The sequence below is a fragment of the Motacilla alba genome, chromosome 2, assembly GCF_015832195.1.
Source record: "Motacilla alba alba isolate MOTALB_02 chromosome 2, Motacilla_alba_V1.0_pri, whole genome shotgun sequence".
Lineage (NCBI taxonomy): Eukaryota > Metazoa > Chordata > Aves > Passeriformes > Motacillidae > Motacilla > Motacilla alba.
The window spans coordinates 109644542-109661982 of NC_052017.1; the positions used below are offsets into that span (position 1 = coordinate 109644542).

The 17441-nt window shown below is 40.4% G+C and overlaps 1 protein-coding gene across 36 annotated transcripts in view; it reads left to right on the forward strand.

Moving 5' to 3' along the window:
• The window catches only part of DTNA (dystrobrevin alpha), a 225486-nt gene that overhangs the window by 151802 nt on the left and 56243 nt on the right, over positions 1–17441 (forward strand). For all 36 annotated transcript variants that reach the window (XM_038127890.1, XM_038127887.1, XM_038127889.1 and 33 more), the window contains 3 exons: positions 5056–5269; positions 12353–12438; positions 13933–14087. In XM_038127890.1, the coding sequence (XP_037983818.1) occupies positions 5056–5269; positions 12353–12438; positions 13933–14087 (455 nt within the window). The remainder of the gene's footprint in view (positions 1–5055; positions 5270–12352; positions 12439–13932; positions 14088–17441) is intronic.

The window sequence follows — 17441 nt, forward strand, 5'->3', positions numbered from 1 at the left end:
AGAATATGTAAAAGTTTGCTTACTGTATGAGTAACCTTAAAAAATAATAGAATTCATGGTGATCGGTAGGGCACTACACCTGAATGTAATCTGTGCAAGGTCAAGTGATGCAATGTAAAAGGTAGTGACTATGACAGGATCCGGTAGCTGTTCATACAGATTGAAGTATTTATTATTCATATTTTCTATAAAACCTGAATTATTCTAGGTCATGTAGTAGTCATGCTAGAAAATACATATTTTCTTAATGTTTAAAGAAGAAGGTGTGGAATTCAACTCAGTTAACTTTACCAGCTCCAAGGTTACGTGTCTCATGCAAACATGGTGCTTTAGGCTTTTTCTGTAGTCACTGAAGAAATATGGGCAGATTCAAAGCACTGCTCATCCCACCTGTCTCCCAACAGATGCCTTAAGGTGCTTTTTTTCTTTCACTGACATGAGAGGGAGCCCTGGTCACCAGTCAACAGTAGACACTTAATTTTTTATGTTTAATTTAGCTGCGTGATTCTTGTCCATGACAACTGACGTGAGTAAAGATCAGAGACTTCAGTCATCTGTCCAGCAGCCTAACAAAATGTCCTTGTGATTTTGAGCTAGACATTTAAGCAGGTATTTTCAAAATCAGTAGTTCTTGTTAAATGTCTGGCTCATGTCCATCTTCCATCTCCAGGAAATACTGCTTTCCAGCCTCTTAGATATATGTACAATTAATTAATAAAATGCAAAATAAAATAGTGCAGTATGATTGTTGTTTATTCAGCGTCAAGTAGAACCAAAGTGTTTCTGGGGAAAAGAAGAAAAGCCCAAGTAAAATTATTTATAGCATGAATACACAGCAGTTTCTTGAGACTAATATTTCATAGTGGGTAGGGAAGTCTTACAGCTCTGTAATTTCCAATAAGTCATTTTCTTAGTCTTGTGCCCTACCTTTCTGGCATACCAATGAACATCGGGAGAGCTTATGAGTCTTTCAGGTTAGAGTTAACAATAAAATGAGTAATTTTCTCTCAGATGTGTTTAGTATACTGATGTTATTAGTCCCACATCTGCTAGCCTCTGGACATTTTCCTTCCCAAGACCATCATCAAAACTAACTCTGGATATGACTATGTTATGAGAAATATAATATCAGCAGGAAAACAAAACAACAAAAACCCCCCACATTAAAATCCAACAGCCGCACAGTATCCATACTACATCATGTGAACAATAAAGGCACCAACTCCCATTTCAGCCTTACTCATAGTGCCAGCTTTTTTCCTCCATATTCAAGAATTTTCTACTACTAGGCTACAGCAATTAAAGTTTAATTACAGCATAAAATTCTCACTGTTAGGGAGAATGGGTATCTGGTTCTTCCTCCCTGGGTAACCTTTTCACATTACAGTTTCCAATGATTGCAGAAGTGTACATGTAGGGTCAAAACTATTCCTTTACAGGGTGCTTGAAAAGTACCCCATCAGTTCTGATGGCATGATTTCTTACACTTCAAATTGCCCTTTTCCACTCTCATGCTTTTTTCTGCTACCACGCTCATGCACTCCCAGATAAACAGCCTGTCTCTGTTTATTCTTTTCCCACCAACTCTAATGTTGCTGATTTTACGTCCTTATTCAGTATTTATAATAAGGTTGCCCTAGTAATTTTTGCCTTGGTCTGTAGTGCTGGTACCCCTGTTTGTCCTGTTTCTTGGATTGCTCTCTTGTTAGTGTAGCCTCAAGTCAAGGTGAGCATCTGCATATGTCATTACTCTTTCTTTTGCAATTTGTTGGGCCTGGTAACTTCTCACATAGTTATTTTTCTGTAGTTCATGTTTGATGATTTGCACACATAACCAGAAGCTAACTTGGTGAAACTGCTGGTGGAAGCGTCTTCTTCATCTGCTTGGTCTAAATGATCAGAGACAGCCCCCATGGCCGGCGACAGCCTGCATGGCTATGGACCTTGATGGAAACATCCCACTTCAGCTTTTGCTTTCTGCCTGTCCTTCCCTCTTAAGAGCACCCCAAAATTCATGCACATGGTCCAGCCTGTTCCTGCATCTTCTGGCACGTTGCTCTGTACTTCTGGTACTTTCCTTGGCTGCCTTATGTGGTGGAATGCTCATTAACCCTTCTCTCCTGGACCAGACAATGGCCTGTTCTCTGATGACTTTCTCCATTCTCTGGCCTCTGAGCCATGTGGAGAAGCTGCCCAGAAAGAGTCAGTTTTTACGTGCCAGCTGTCTTCCTGGACATCGTTCATCTTCCATTTATCCAGATTACCTCTGTGACAGTGAAAATTGATTGAGTGGGAATGGGCATGACTGCATTAAAAGGATCTGAGACCTATGCCAGATTTTTTGTGGGGAAGTTGCTCTTCCACCAGCCAGAAAACAAACAGAAGAGTTCAGAGTTTGTGTACTCCACCCACCCAGCTGGAGTGGGTTGACTCTGGTTTTATGCCAGACAGCCACCAAAGCATCTACATCACTCCCCTCTGCAGCTGGTCAAGGGGGAGAAAATACAACAAAGGGTTGAGATAAGGACAGAGAGAGGTCACCAAAGGCAAATCAGATTCTAATTAGAGATATTAATTGAATTTATTACTAACAAAATCAGAGCAGGATAATGAGAAGTAAAATAAGACCTTAAAAATACCTTTCCCACCCTCCCTCCTTCACAAGCTCTACCTCCTCTACCTCGGTGACGCAGAGAGACAGAGAAGGGGGATTATGGCCAGTTCATTAGAGGCTGTTTCTGCTGCTGCTCAGGCAGAGGAGTCCTTCCCCTGCTCCAGCCTCGGGTTCCTCCCACAGGAGACAGTTCTCCAAGAACTTCTCCATCCTGTGGACAACATTTCTCTGCAAACTGCTGCAGCACGAGTCACTCTTGCACAGGATGCAGTCCTTCATGGACAGGCTGCTCCAGCATGGGTCCCCCACAGAGTCACAAGCCCTATGAGGACACTGCTCCTCTCTCCATAGGTTTGCAGATTCCTGCCTGGACCCTTCTCCAGCATGGGACTCCCACAGACTCAACAGCTTCCTCTCAGGCATCCACCTGCTCTGGTGTGAGCTCCTCCAGGCACTGCAGGTGGATCTCTGCATCCCCCTGGATGTCCGTGGGCTGCAGAGACACAGCTGCCTCACTGTGGTCTGCATCACGGGCTGCAGGGGAACCTCAGCTCTGGAGCCTGGAGCACCTCCTCCCTCTTCTTCTCCACTGACCTTGTTGTGGAGGACTTGTTGTGTGCAGGGCTGTTGCTCACACATATTCTCACCCTGCTATTCTTTGACATTAATTACAACTGTGCAAAACCTTTTTTTTAATTCTTCCTACATACGTTATCCCAGAGGCATTACCACTATTTCTGGATGGTGCAGACTTGGCCAGCAGTGGGTCCATCCTGGAGCTGGCTGACACTGGCTCTGCCAAACGGGGAAACTTCTGACAGCTTCTCAAAGAAGCCACCGCTGTAGTCCCCAGCTACTAAAACCTGGCTGTGCAAACATCAGCTTAATTCAGGGTAACATTTTGAAGACAACCTGCCAGCATACAAGTTTGCCTGTAGAAGTTTCCTTTTAATACAAAGATAAAATAAATAATTTGGTGTCACAATGGAACTGTATCTTGTAGGTTTTCACAGTTATTTGCTAGGGAACAGCAAAAAGTGGAAAAGTGCCGTGTCTAGTCCCTAAAGTCCCTAAATTGCTGCTACTGCTACCACTCATCTGTATGGAGTATCTTCCTCTTTGGGCTTACACATGTGCCGGCAGGGTGTTGGTGGCTATTTATTCCTGAGGCAAAAGAAGGGAAACCCAATCATAGGGCAAAATTCTAGACTAAGTAAAATGACTGTATTTCGTTTCATCATCCGTCTGCTATCAGCTTACATTTCCCTGCCATCAGACGTCATGTCACATTACAGTCTGAGACAGCACCTGCAAACCAATCAAATAAAAATATAATGAGGAGGATTGTAATTAAGTTTCTCTATGTACAAAAACAAGGATCTCCTTCCACGTACAGGGGGCTTTTGATGCATCATAAGACATATCACCATGCTGTGTAATGAGAACTGTGCAGTCGTTTGTCTGGCAAAAAAAAGAGAATTTGCCCCCTGAGCCTCCTGATTTGTTTTTTATTGACACTTCAGTAGGACAATAGGTAATACTTAAGATAGAGGGATGAACCTTTGAGTTCAGGTTTGAACTAAATCCAGTTTTTAAATTTCTGTAGGGGTTTCTTTATTTTTGGCACAGTGCACCTCTTCTGGAAATGGCAATCCACGGCAAGCCAATCATACTGCTACAATAACAGTGCTCTGCAAACAAGATTTCTGTTTGGGTGCAAGGTGAAGGGTGAACAGGGATTGTTGTTTAAGCTGTCCTTGTAGGTAAAAAACAGGCCCCATCAAATTCAGCTTAGAGCAGGACTTCATCAGAGAGAGATATTTAACAAATCATTTGGCAAATATATTTAGAAGACATAAAATATGACTTTCAGATCACTTCATTATGTGTTATTTGTTTAAATGTACCCTGACTCAATTACTATTCTGTTTCTGTAAAATATTTTGCTTTCCATACAAATTGCTGAAAAGAATTTTCAAAATATCAGTATGTGATAAGCACTTAGTATTCGTAGGATCTTCTGAAAAGCCCATCTGCTATGCAAATTAATATCTAAGAGTAATTTCTGAATGGGGATTCATAAAGGCATGGTTCAGAAAAACAATTAGCGTATGTTTACCTTTCAGTGATTTTTGTAAAATACAGACTTTTATTTGAATACTTTATACAATGAAGAATGATTTCCCAAGCTGAGGTTGTACTCATTACAACTAGTAATATCAGTAAATTGTTTGCTTATTAACGAATTTGAATTTTATTTGCTCATTCCTCCACCAGATTCAATATACGATGATGGAAAATGCATTAATTCATTTAATTATTCATGAAGCATGTTGTACTTGGTTGTGTTATTCCCCACCCTGTGGGAGGAGGTGACTCTTTTTCTCAGTAGCTTTCAGGAGCATGTTTTCCCATCTGAGTCCTTCTGTCCTGTCCCCTAGTGCACCTGGTGGACATCTGGAATGTGATCGAAGCCTTGCGGGAGAACGCCCTGAACAACCTGGACCCCAGCATCGAACTGAATGTGGCTCGCCTGGAAGCTGTGATTTCAACCATCTTCTACCAGCTCAACAAACGGATGCCCACCACCCACCAGATCAACGTGGAGCAGTCCATCAGCTTGCTGCTCAACTTCCTGCTAGCGGCCTTTGATCCGTAAGTCTGCCTTTCCTCCCGCCTCTCCCAACCGCTGAAAGGATTTTACTTCCTCCAGAAATATCTCTTGAAATCAATTGAGCGGGCTCAATTCTGTCCCAAATAATGAGCATGTGAATAGTGCTAACTAGGGAGATAACCTAAATTAAGGGCCTCTGCTTTCCTTTCTTTCAAGCCAAATTCAGCACAACTGTGTTTTCATCCAGCTACTCAGACTTGTTCCAGTTTATATCAAAGAAGAATTATCTATGGAAACAAATTCACATGCGCTTCTAATTTGGCTTGTTGTTTATTGACACACCAGTGGCTGACACCACTGCAATGCCTCTGCGGCAGTGCCATGGGTTAATAGCTCATTATTTTGAAAGAGCTCATTTCCCTGCAAGTTCTTGCAGCTGTAAGCAATTTTTTTTCTGGCTCATGCCAGTGCAGCATGATTTTGAGACCATGACAGAAATAGGATTAAAGACCTGGAGGTGATGAAATTCATGTTGTTTATTACTGCATGGGACTCATATTACAAAAAGAACAAATTTTAGATAGAGCAAACCACTTACAGTAATGAGTATTCTGTGTATATCTATTGCAATTTCTGAATACATACTTTGCAACCTGTACTGCAGTTTTGCAGTCCTCAAAACTGAGCTATTGGAGAACAGCGGTTAAGTCTGACAGGTGCAGATGTTGTCACTTTATGGCTTATTTTTTGAAAATTCATCAGCAGAAAACACTGGCCATTAAACATTAAAATAAGGACGCTTCCCCTCTCTCTTCCTAGTCCTCTCTCTCACTGGCCTGGTACTGGATGTCACTGAGCACCTCTCAGTGCCAGACCAGCCAGTGGCTCAGTTGCCATGGCAACAGGGAGGAAAAGTAGGTGTTCCACATGAGAAGGCTGCACTCAACCTCTCCTCCTGCCCCTCTGAGAGGAAGAAAAGCCAATCCATTGTGAAATCATAGCCTTCAGGAATATTTTCCTCCCCTCAAGGGCAATAAAAGAAGGAACAGGCATTTTAATTCATACCATTGTGGCTGTGACAAGCACACTAAAGGAAGCTGGAAATGACCTGATGCATTTATTGCTGCATGCCACAAGTAAGCTGCTTCCTGGCTGGTAAACATGTGGAAAGACCCTGGTCTGTGGAAGCAAGACCTGTGCTACTGTGCTTGTTTTGTAGCTCAATGTAAAGGGATTAAGATCTCAACTACACAACACAGCTACTTGCAGTGTAATGGAGTAGAGGAATTTAGTCCCCTGGAGGGAATCAGAGAATGTTTTTAAGGGGGCAAGGGTTTGCTTTCCCTGAAAACATCCCATGTGCTGTGGTTCATGATCTGTTTCTGAGCTCCCATCAGCCCCCCGCCAGGGTAAGGAAGCTGTGACCCTCACTCTATTTGTCCAGCAGCAGCTCTTTTGTGCTGTCTCTGAGTGTAGTGCATGGGATGCATTACCCAGAAGGGCAGAGACGCCCAAGGAATCCTTAGGAAGAGGCTCTCAGCTCTGAGGTCAGAGATAGGGACTAGCTGCCTATCCTTCCATATTAAATACTCCAAACTTATTAGATGAGGTTCATGTGCAACCTGAGATACCTAAGTTCAGGTTTCATGGAGATATGTGTCAGCTAGGCGTCTCTGTACTGTAGTGGAAATCTAGACACCTGTCACAAATAAAGACGTACCAGTTTAGCATCTGATTCTCAAAATGTTCCCTACACTTTAGTATGACTTATATCATTGAAGTTTTGTGTTGGGTATTGGTTTAACAGCCACTGGTGGTTCAGGTTTCCTGGTTTCTGGTGGCTCTGCATGCCACAGAGACAGTGTGAGAGCTGCTGGGGTCTAACCAGAGCATCTGTCTCTGCTTCCCATGTTGCTTCTTTCTCTCCCCTCCAGAGCAGCAAAAAGTTGAAAGTTAGAAGTTGGTGGAAGGAGGAGCAAGGTCTTTTCTTGTGGTCTCATGTTCAGAGAGAAGCAATGCTTTGCAGGCTATCCAGAGGGACTCAGCAAGCTGGAGAAGTGGGCCCATGAGAGTCTCCTCATCAGGTTCAGCAAGGCCAAGTGCAAGGTGCTGCAGATCCAGAGGAGGTGGCACAGTTTTTCATGTCCCATTTGGAATCCAAAGAAAGTGGAGAAATGGAGTCTGCGACCTAACGTGTATGAAAGGACCACAAGGACCAAGTTATTTCATGTTTTAAAGTCTAATAAGCCTGCCACTGTCTCATTTATTTAGTTCTGGTTAATATATATGTTGCTCTTCATGTACTGTACTGGTTGAAGATCCTTCAAACTTTAAACAGAGCCCATTCCTTCTTTTTATAGTCTGCTGAAAATGTGGTAGGTTTCTCTGCCCTCTGGCAAGGAGTGTTTCCTTAGGCCTGCAATACAGATGTCTTCTCAGGAGCTAAAACTTGGCTAGCAAAACACAAAAGGAACCACAGTGTGCTGCCATGGCATGTGGGCCAACTTAGCCACTGCCGGTGCTGACCTTACATCCCGTTTTTTTATGGGTTTTTTACGGCCTTGGGGATTCATTAGGCCCACAGATATTTCTCTGCTGCTCAACCCTGAAAGGAGAAAAAGTGGGGGAAAATTATAGCGTATAGAATTTCATGTGAGACTGAATGGGATGTTCCTTTATGCTGCTAAAAGTAAACTGAAGTACGACCTTATGAAACTGCAAGCCAACAAATCCAAAATTCATGAACAGGAATACTTCTCCAATTAATTTAGTGTGTGGAAGTCAGCATCATGTGGTAGATGACCCTGACAGACCAAAACCAGTGAGCAGAGTGAGGTGGTCAGACTTTAAAAAAATCTAGGCAGAAACATGCCTGATCTATGTTTTTAACAGCTTTTGCTTCAAGGCCTAAGGTGATTAATTTATGCTTTATGAAACAATAGCACATTTCCTTCACTGGCACACCAAGTACTACGTAAAAAGTTGACAAGTACAAACCTCTCTGAAAAATTCCTCCCAGGCTGGTATCAAAGCCTAGGCAGCAAGGTGGAATGTCAGCCTCATTCAGTCGAGTTGTTCTCCAAAAAACTCCTTTTAAACAGGGTGTGAAATATTCTGTGCTAGATCATGTCCAGCTATTCCTGCTGCAAAGTTTAACTGGTAAGAAAGTAGCTGAATTTTCTCTGTTCCTTGATGTACACTGTCCTATGAATGGAGTTGTGAGCCCTGGGCTATGAAACCGACCCTGCTTGGCTTGGAGGGGTGGGGGGCTTGAATTCTACAGAGAAATGAGGAAATGCTCATGCCCTTGTTTAATCAAATGAACATTTGAATTGTACTGATTTCAGAACATAAAGATGATCAATATCCATTTTGGAAATACAACTTCTTGCTCATTCATCTATTCAGAGCAATAAAGTGTTCAATTCCCTCTCTTCTCTACCTTTGCTACTCATTGAAAGCCACAGAGGCATTGACAAAGAAAGTCCAGCAAAAAAAAAAAGGCATTTCAGAGATTTGGACATTGTGCATTTTGCTTTCCTACATGAAAGAATCTTGCTAAATGTCAATAAAATTTCATCTCTAGAACCTCGTTGTGAAAATGGGAATTTGTAATTACAGCCTCTGACATTTCAGTATTGACTGCCTTTATTACAGTGGGTAGTAACCAATAACTGAAGAACTTTTCTTACTTTTGCAAAAAGTAAGATGTCCTTTTCATGGGACACATTTGCTGTTTCTAAAGATGTGATGCTATTTCTAGATGGCTCTCCCCTCCCTCTGACTGTCTCAGTATGGGTGTTGCTGGAGATCCTGACAAATGACAGTGTCATCTATTTGGTACCACTCTCCTTGGTGACCCAATAGGCAAAATCAGGCCCTGGGGCTGGACTCAGCCTTGTATGAGTCTGTGGATTTTGTCAGACAATCTGTGGGGTTTCCTTGCTCTGGGGAGATGCTGTCTCTCTCTGCAGCTGTGTAGTGGCAGAGAAAACCTTCTGCTCTGCTCTGGTGTTTAAAAGCAGCTATAATTTTTTGCCCTTTTTTCCCCAAGCCAGCGGGAGATAACCTTCAACCCTGGTCATCATTCCCTTTCCTAAGTACTCCATCCTCTATTGTTGTTAAGTGCACATCAGCTTCAAGGTTTGCTTCTGACATCATTTATGCATCTTGCTGAAGAGTAATCTCAGCAAGAGAGGTGCAATATAAAATCAAAATATTTGCTGTCCTCTCCTGTTTCCACTAGTAAAATTTATTTCTCTTTGCATTAGCCAGCCCAAAGCTGTTTTCAGGGAGCACTGACTTCTCCCAAGATCTTCCTGCTGCTATGAGCCACTGCTTCAGCATTTGATTTTGCACAGCAAAGCCTGTGAGGCCCCAGTGCTGCCAGTCAGGATCATCTGTAGTGCTTAGACACAGCTCAGGGCACTTCTGGATATCCAAATGATATTGGCAAGTCTTAGGCCCTATTACTCTGTCTGTTCATCAGTCATGTGTATTTAAATATGCATGTGTGTATATGCACACACACACACACACAGAGACATATATATTTGGAGGGCAAATTTGGTTTATGCTGGCTCTAGTGATGCTTTTAGGAATACAAATGACCGATGAAAAATACAGTGTCAAAATGAATCAACTCAAATGGAGAGATTGAAGAGATAAATGATATATTTTCTTTTTCTGTTCCTCTCTTCCATAACTATTTGAGTATGGGAAAAGCCAATGGCTCTAGGGTGGAAAGCTTAAGCCAAGTTGATATGTGTCTGCAATGCAAAAATATAATCCTGTTAGTAAATGTAACTAAACCTCCTGGGAAAAATAATCTAAATTTGAAGCACTTCCACATTTTTTCAATCTCTAAATCTTCCATTGCTTCTTAATAATGCCATTGCTTCTACTTAGCTTATTTTTTTATATATAATGTAACAACTCTTTTAAAGGCAGATGGAACCCTCATGATGAAACAGTGCGGAAAATTCCTAAGGGTCTAAAGGGCAGCATGCACAAAAAGAATACAAAAGGACCACATGCTCAGCCATAACAGTGCTAAGTCTGGTTTACACAAATCAGAATCCAATCAACAAAGAATGGAAGTACAGAAGCCTGGAATTCCTGTGCTGTGATTTTAATCTTATGAAGCCAGTCAAAGGGAACTCACATAATGAAAAAGTGCACAAAAGTCAGCATTAAAGAACACAGTAAATATTTCTTTCTTAAATACTGACATAGTGAATTTGTTACTTTTTGCTTGTATTTCTAATTGATTGTCTGGCAAAAAGCAGAATTTTAAATGAATGGAAAGGATAATTAGAATTTATATTTAGAATTATGGGTTATACTGACGTAGAACTAAATCTAATTCAATGAACTTCAAAGATCATTAGCTAGTCAAGCTTAGGGAACTGACTAATTTTCTAAAGTCTGAGTGATTTAATGAACGTAGCAGTGAAGCATGTAGCATGCATTGATGTACAGATGTGAGTGTACCATTCATGTCTGTCTTCCATGTATGTGCATGGAAGTCTGGTTTGGGATTAGCAGAGAACGAGGCACAGTCACAGGCTTTGTGTCTTTCCACAATCAGTTCATCTTTTAGTACTGCTCAGATGCAATTTTCTTCCTTAAAATTGTGAGTGACAATGAACAGAGTAATTTTAGAAATATTGATTAAGAGCTAAATTTCTGTGTACTGCTATTGCCAGTGCAGTTAGACCATCTTATGTAGGACGTGATTATATACATGAAACAGGAAATCCCTTATAAACATTGTGTTCCCTGGCAGAGTAGACTGAAGATCACAGAAACTCAGTTTCCAAAAACTTAAAGAAAACTTCATTATCTAGCCACATCATTAATCCTGTCAGAATTCAGAAGGAAATGTGCCTGCCACTTTGCTAATCTCACAAATATTGGTTGTCTCTTTTTTAAAGCATGATGACATGTCCTCACTGATGTCATTAATTAATATCATTAATTCATGTGGGAAGCCGTGGAGTAATGCCAAGGAGTTTGGATGATGGATTGACGTTGCTCCTGTGCAACTCTGGACTCCTAGTGCCTTACAGTAAGATTCAGAAAATTCCAAGAAAAAACACATTTCACCTTCTGGATGTCAAGAGATTAACATTAAGAAGCAGATGAACTTAGGAGAGCATTTTCATCTTTGGAAAGGGGCTGAACACTAAGCTGGGGCTGAACACTAAATTGGGCTGATAGGTGTTTTAGGGCCTAAGTGTGCCATGCAGTGTGTGAGGTCATGTTTTCCTTATGCAGCTCAAATAAACCAGGTTTTCTGTGATGGCAGGTGATCACTGGGGACCATCATGGCTGTAAAAGGAGAACGAGGATAGTGGAATAATAAAGTTAAGCCATTGCATGCTTCAAGACAGTTGGGGGAAGAGCTGGCAATGTGCCTTTTTGCCCCAAGACAAACTCTTGGGTGAATTTGGGGTTTATTAGCACTTATGGATTGTAAATTGAAAGTTGAGAGCCAAGTACAGCTTCCCCTTGAACAAACCAGGAACAAAACTTTTCTCTATATCACAACATATGTCCTTCACTCATTCTGGATGCGGGCATATTCCCCTTTTTTCAGCAAAGTCCTTCTTCAAGGTTCCTGGGGGCCAGGTGTATCATTTAAAATGCAGTTGTCAGGACCTTCTGACAAGTACAGATGAAGTTTGTGCAATGATGTGAGCCTCGTGTGCTTTCTCACTTTTGTTCCCAGTGCTGATTTTTTCGCTTGCGTGCAATCTTCTAGGTCCAAAAAATTCCCAAAGCACTAAGGATGGGGAAGCCATGAGGGTAATAGGTGTCTCCCAGTGCTACTGTATCACAAATAGCAGTAATAATTATCACTGTAGTGTATAATGAGATAAACAGTTTAATACTGAGCTTCATATACATAATAAATCTGCTCTGAGATCTTTACAGAGCAGTATACTGATGTGTGTTCCCACAAAGCAAACCTTCTTTTTAAACCTTATTTTATTTCTCTGTATGTCAATCCCCATATATATTGTGCATTACAGTAAGTGATGTCAGAAATGTGCATTTCAATTGAACAGGTTCTCATAAAATGGACATGTAAAATATGTCTACTTTCTACTTTTGAACAGGGAAGGACATGGTAAAATTTCTGTTTTTGCTGTCAAAATGGCCTTGGCAACTCTTTGTGGGGGAAAAATCATGGACAAATTAAGATGTAAGTATTATTTTTTACCTATTAAAAGTTGTTATTGTTGGAGAATTAACAGTACAAGTAGAAAAGAGGGAATTAGGATAAACTACACTTTCTTGTCTGGGTTTGGGAGTTGCCCTATGTATATCTCTAAGTAAATCCCACTAAATGTTTGGTTAAACTTCCCACTGAGGTTTTTAAGGACAAATTGCATACATTGAGGTTCTTATTGGTGGATTTTTTTTTCCATTGGGGTTAGTGAACTTGGAATACAAATAAGTGCCTCAACATCATGAAGCATAATTTAACCATTTCTTATTATTATTTTTAGTAACATCTACGTCTTTTCACACATAGAAGACCAATATATTTGTGTACTACTTATATTTTTTTCTATGGGGGATTCTTCTGCCATGTATTTTGGTGAACACATTCCCATTTTGTGGGATTTATTCCCAGTTCACCAACAGTAAAGACATCATTTACTTGAGCTGCAATGGAAGACTTTCTGTTTAGTCATATGATGTCAGGTCCAGAACACCATTTTCCAGACTTTTTGACCAAAAACCTTCAGTTTCCACTGAGCCTTCTACCTGAGCCTAAGAAAACTGAGTTTACAAATTACAGTTGTTTAGAGTAGACAAGTAGAAATCCCAAGTGCTGATTTAGTCTTCCAGATTCGGTGCCATTTTTTATGTATTATTTCTATGTAGAAACTCAAATACAGACTGAGCTAAAGTTATAAATTATAAATTGAGCACCATTTATTCCCTAACCTGCTTTAAGAATAGGAACTGGGTCCATCCAGTGGAGGGCTGAAGTACAAGGATGATTTTTTGGGTCAGCAGTCCCGGCGTCCTGTTGTCAGAATTTCCCTTCCAGGTTCCTGAAAATGAAGCAGCTGACATGACAGCCTGAAAAACAATAAATGTTCCTTAGTCAGAGATCTCCTGCTAAGCAGAGGATAATTTTAAACAAGCAGAGAAGTAAGGGCTGACAAACTGACATCACTGCAATAATAAAAGTGTGATATTTTTATGCATAAGAAAGGGGGAAGAGTGAAAAATAACGCATTGGCAAGACCTTCATTGCTTTGTGTGTCCTGTCCAAGACAATAATAACTGACTTAATGAACCCATTGTCAAGATTTTGATTTGACATGGTAAACTGGCAGTAGGCAAAAAGCTGATGTAGCGTATCTTGTCAAATCAGAGCCTTCTTATCTGATTAAATTACTGCTTCATGCCATGCATCAGGCTTTGCTTAAAAATGACCACACACAAAGAAAAACAAATCAGGAATATTTTAGTATTAAAATCAGCTAGTTCTTAATATGCAAATAATTCTTCTTGTTTTCTATTGAAAGAGGTCAGAATTAAAGATGCAGTAATTACGGAGGTTTCCATAAGCCAAACGTGTTTACTACTTCTCTTTCAAATCAGATGATACTAAACTCAGAGCAATTCTGTAGCTCACACTGAAGCCACTGTGATCTTTCCTTCTCTTTTCCCCCCTCAGATATTTTCTCCATGATTTCTGACTCCAGCGGGGTGATGGTTTATGGCAGGTACGACATGTTTCTGCGCGAGGTTCTCAAGCTGCCCACCGCTGTCTTCGAGGGGCCTTCATTTGGTTACACTGAGCAGTCGGCAAAATCCTGTTTCTCACAACAGGTAAATGAAGAGACACAGGGTCTCAATCACCCCTCTGAGCAGGTCAAAACTCTTCCTGTCTTACACATAGGTGCATATTTGCCCAGGAAACACAGGGCTGGATGAAGGAAAGGTCCACTCCGCTGATTTCTGGTGTGTAGGTTTGTTGCCTTCAACAGGAAGCTGGTCTCCATAGGTTCCCCATACAACCATGAAGAGAGGCTTTGTCAAAAAGTGATTCAGAGCAGTCTCACACATTCCTAAATTAGGGAACTTCCTAATTTAAGCACCAGTTACATATATACCTTTAGGTATTCTATATATATATACCCCAAGACATGCAGTCTTCCACTCCATTTAGTTGGTGTTGGTATAAGCATACAGAAGACCAATTTCTGCATACAAACCTGAAGTTCCACCAAAAAAAATAATCAAACTTCAGGTTTTCCCAGTGATAGACACACAAGTTTACAAGTGAGAAGAAAATCACTTTAAAACTTTTTTGTAAATGGGAATCAGTATGTATTAGAAAATCCTTAGTCTCTTACCAATAACACCAGTGAGATAGGGTCAGGAAAGCAATGAATTTATCCTGAAGAAAATACAAGATTTTTCTGCAACTCAAAAGACTCCACAGGTACACTAAGTACAGCACATTGGCTTCAGCTAATACATAGCACTTCAGAAGATTCTGTAATTGTGTCTGGTTGTCCATTTCTCCAGTGGAGACAGAGAGAATTCCTCTGTCTCTTGCCACACATCACACTGTATAATTTCATAAATATGTAGTAAGGGAATATGCTGAAACTGGGACAATGTTAGAAATAAAGTTGTATTTTCCTTCTCTTTATGCTTTCATTTGCTAACTGAATACTGTTGAAGAAGTGAGTTCAATGGAGCAGGAATAGTGTCATTTTCATGCAAAATAGAGTCTCATTTTTTTGTGTTCTCTCAGTTTCATCACTAATCAATAGGCACTCCAGTCAACCGAAAGGAGATGTTGAAATTCATTTATTGAGTCATCTCCCAGTTCATTTTACATGGTAATGTTTGCATATGTGAAACTAGTCTTGTTTCGCAGGGGGAGACTTAAAACAGCACTTCATCTTATGTTGAAGAATTTACGTGCTGAAGTGATTTCTGGTAGTTTTGTGTAAAAATAATGCATAGAAACAGGGTATTCAAGCTTTGCATGTTGGACATACTGTTATTATGCATGAAAAAAGGAATTCCATTTCCTGAAAAAATGCAATTCAGGCCTGATTTTTTATCTAGGTAGCCATCAGAAATTGCACTTGCTTTGAGATGGCATCCAGCTGAGTAGACCAGATGCATTAAGGTACCTTTAGAAACAACATCTTCAAGCAGTCATTAGATGGTTTTGTTTACAAGCTCCACTTAGAGCTAACAAGAGTTAAGTCTCTGACTGATGTAAGTACACAGCAGGTTTACAAAGCTGCTGTTATGCATCTGGAGGCAGCCAAGTACTCTTGCAAATCTAGTCTGATATTTCACTTAAATAGACTTTATGTAGTTTTTATTACACCCTCACTAGGGATGAACCAGAGTTTTGAAATGAAATTCAGATCTTTATGACACCATGATAAATGGTATTTACAGTCTTAGTCACACAGAAGTAATTCTTTCTCTCTCTTATACTGCATATAGCATTATCAGAAGTTGATAGCTTGGAATAAGTTTGGCACTCTCACTCATTCTCACAATGGGTCACTTTTGCTTACCAGAAGCCTTTCAACCCGCTGTTATCTAGAGATTCTTCAATTTCAGGGAAATAAAAAATTCTGAGAATTATCTGGTCATGGTGTCAAATCCATTCAGTTTACATTTGAAAGGATTTTTCCTTTTGCAGAAATGTTTTATTATTCCCAATTCTACTGGTTTGCTTGATGCCACCATGTATTTTCCTCTGCCTGTGAACTGCTAGATTGAATGTCTATTCAAAGTAGAAAAAACAGTGTTTCCTCATCAGCAAATTTGTGGGACAGAAATGCTGGAGCAATGTTTCAGAATACAAATCTGTGGCTCAAAAAGGAGTTCTGTCATCACCCCTTTCCCCCATAGGTAGGACTGATGTGATGTTATAAGCAGTATTGTTATTATTGTAAAAAACACTTAAAAAAAAAAAATAGCCCAAACTAAAAAGATAGACACTAACTTCATTTTCTTAGCACTTGTCTAAGTGTTATTCCACAAACCTAGACTCCATCTGTGTGTAATGTATATTTAGAAAACAGCTTTTGGTTTAAACTTTCCCAGCAGCTGAAAGAAAATTGCAGGAGGAAAATGTATGGATATTGTTCTGATGGTGTCCTTTTAAGGGACACTGCTTTTTTTTCTCTAATCCATAAAATCAGTGATCACCAGAGTAGTTTGGCCATAAAGCTGTCACTGAAGCTAAGTTGCCTTATTTGGTGCCAATCAGATTTTAAAGTTATAGCAGCTTTCAAAAGCCCACTGCATTGTGGAAGAGCTTTTCTTGTCTCCTTATCTATTTGCTTATTAGACTGGTTGTGTGTCTCCCTTCAATAGCAGACGGAAGATCTCTCACCTCTGCAGTATGGGGCACTGGAGGTCCCTTCTTTTCCTGGGCTTCCTTCCACCTTTTTTTCTCCTGTGCTCTCAAGTTCTGCTGCAGACAACAGAGACATTTGCTGGCATCATTGGTCAGCAAAGCTGTGCCGAGCATCCACAGCAGAAAAAGAAATCCACATCTCCAAAAGAGAGATCCTTTTCTCTGAGCTGATGCTTACAGCATAGGATGCCTGTTTGGGAAGTGGTTATCTGCTCTCCATGACTGGGAAGATAATGCATACAACAAGCAGGTGGTAGTGTTTGACTGGACTTTCACACTGCAGTTATTGTGGGGAAAGGTAGTACTCCAGTGAGATTTAGAGCTCATATTCTGGCTATTTTTGTTCATTAAAGAATCAAGCCCATTTTCACAGTAGCCTGAGGTATTTTCTCCTATGGACAAACATCTTCATATCTTTCCAAATATCTTGCTGTGTTTCGTCTCTGAGACTTTTGCAGATGTTGTGAGATGTTTTCCACTGATCATTCAGTGTATAAGAGAAATAATGTTTTTATTTACATCTGATGGTAATTGGGTATAAATGGAGCACAGACACTCCATCTGGAAACCTCAGCTCTGAAAAGAATTTGTCAACACGGAGAGATGATACATGTCACTGCATAAGTGCTGCTTAGCTTCCTCATGGGGTAACCATAGTTCTTTAGCAAGTTAAAGCAGCAGCTTATGCAATCAGATATGAAAACTTAGCCATCCCTTTGGATATGGGGATACTACTTAAATATGTATGTCTGTAAAATATATCTACATATATTCTCAGCAGG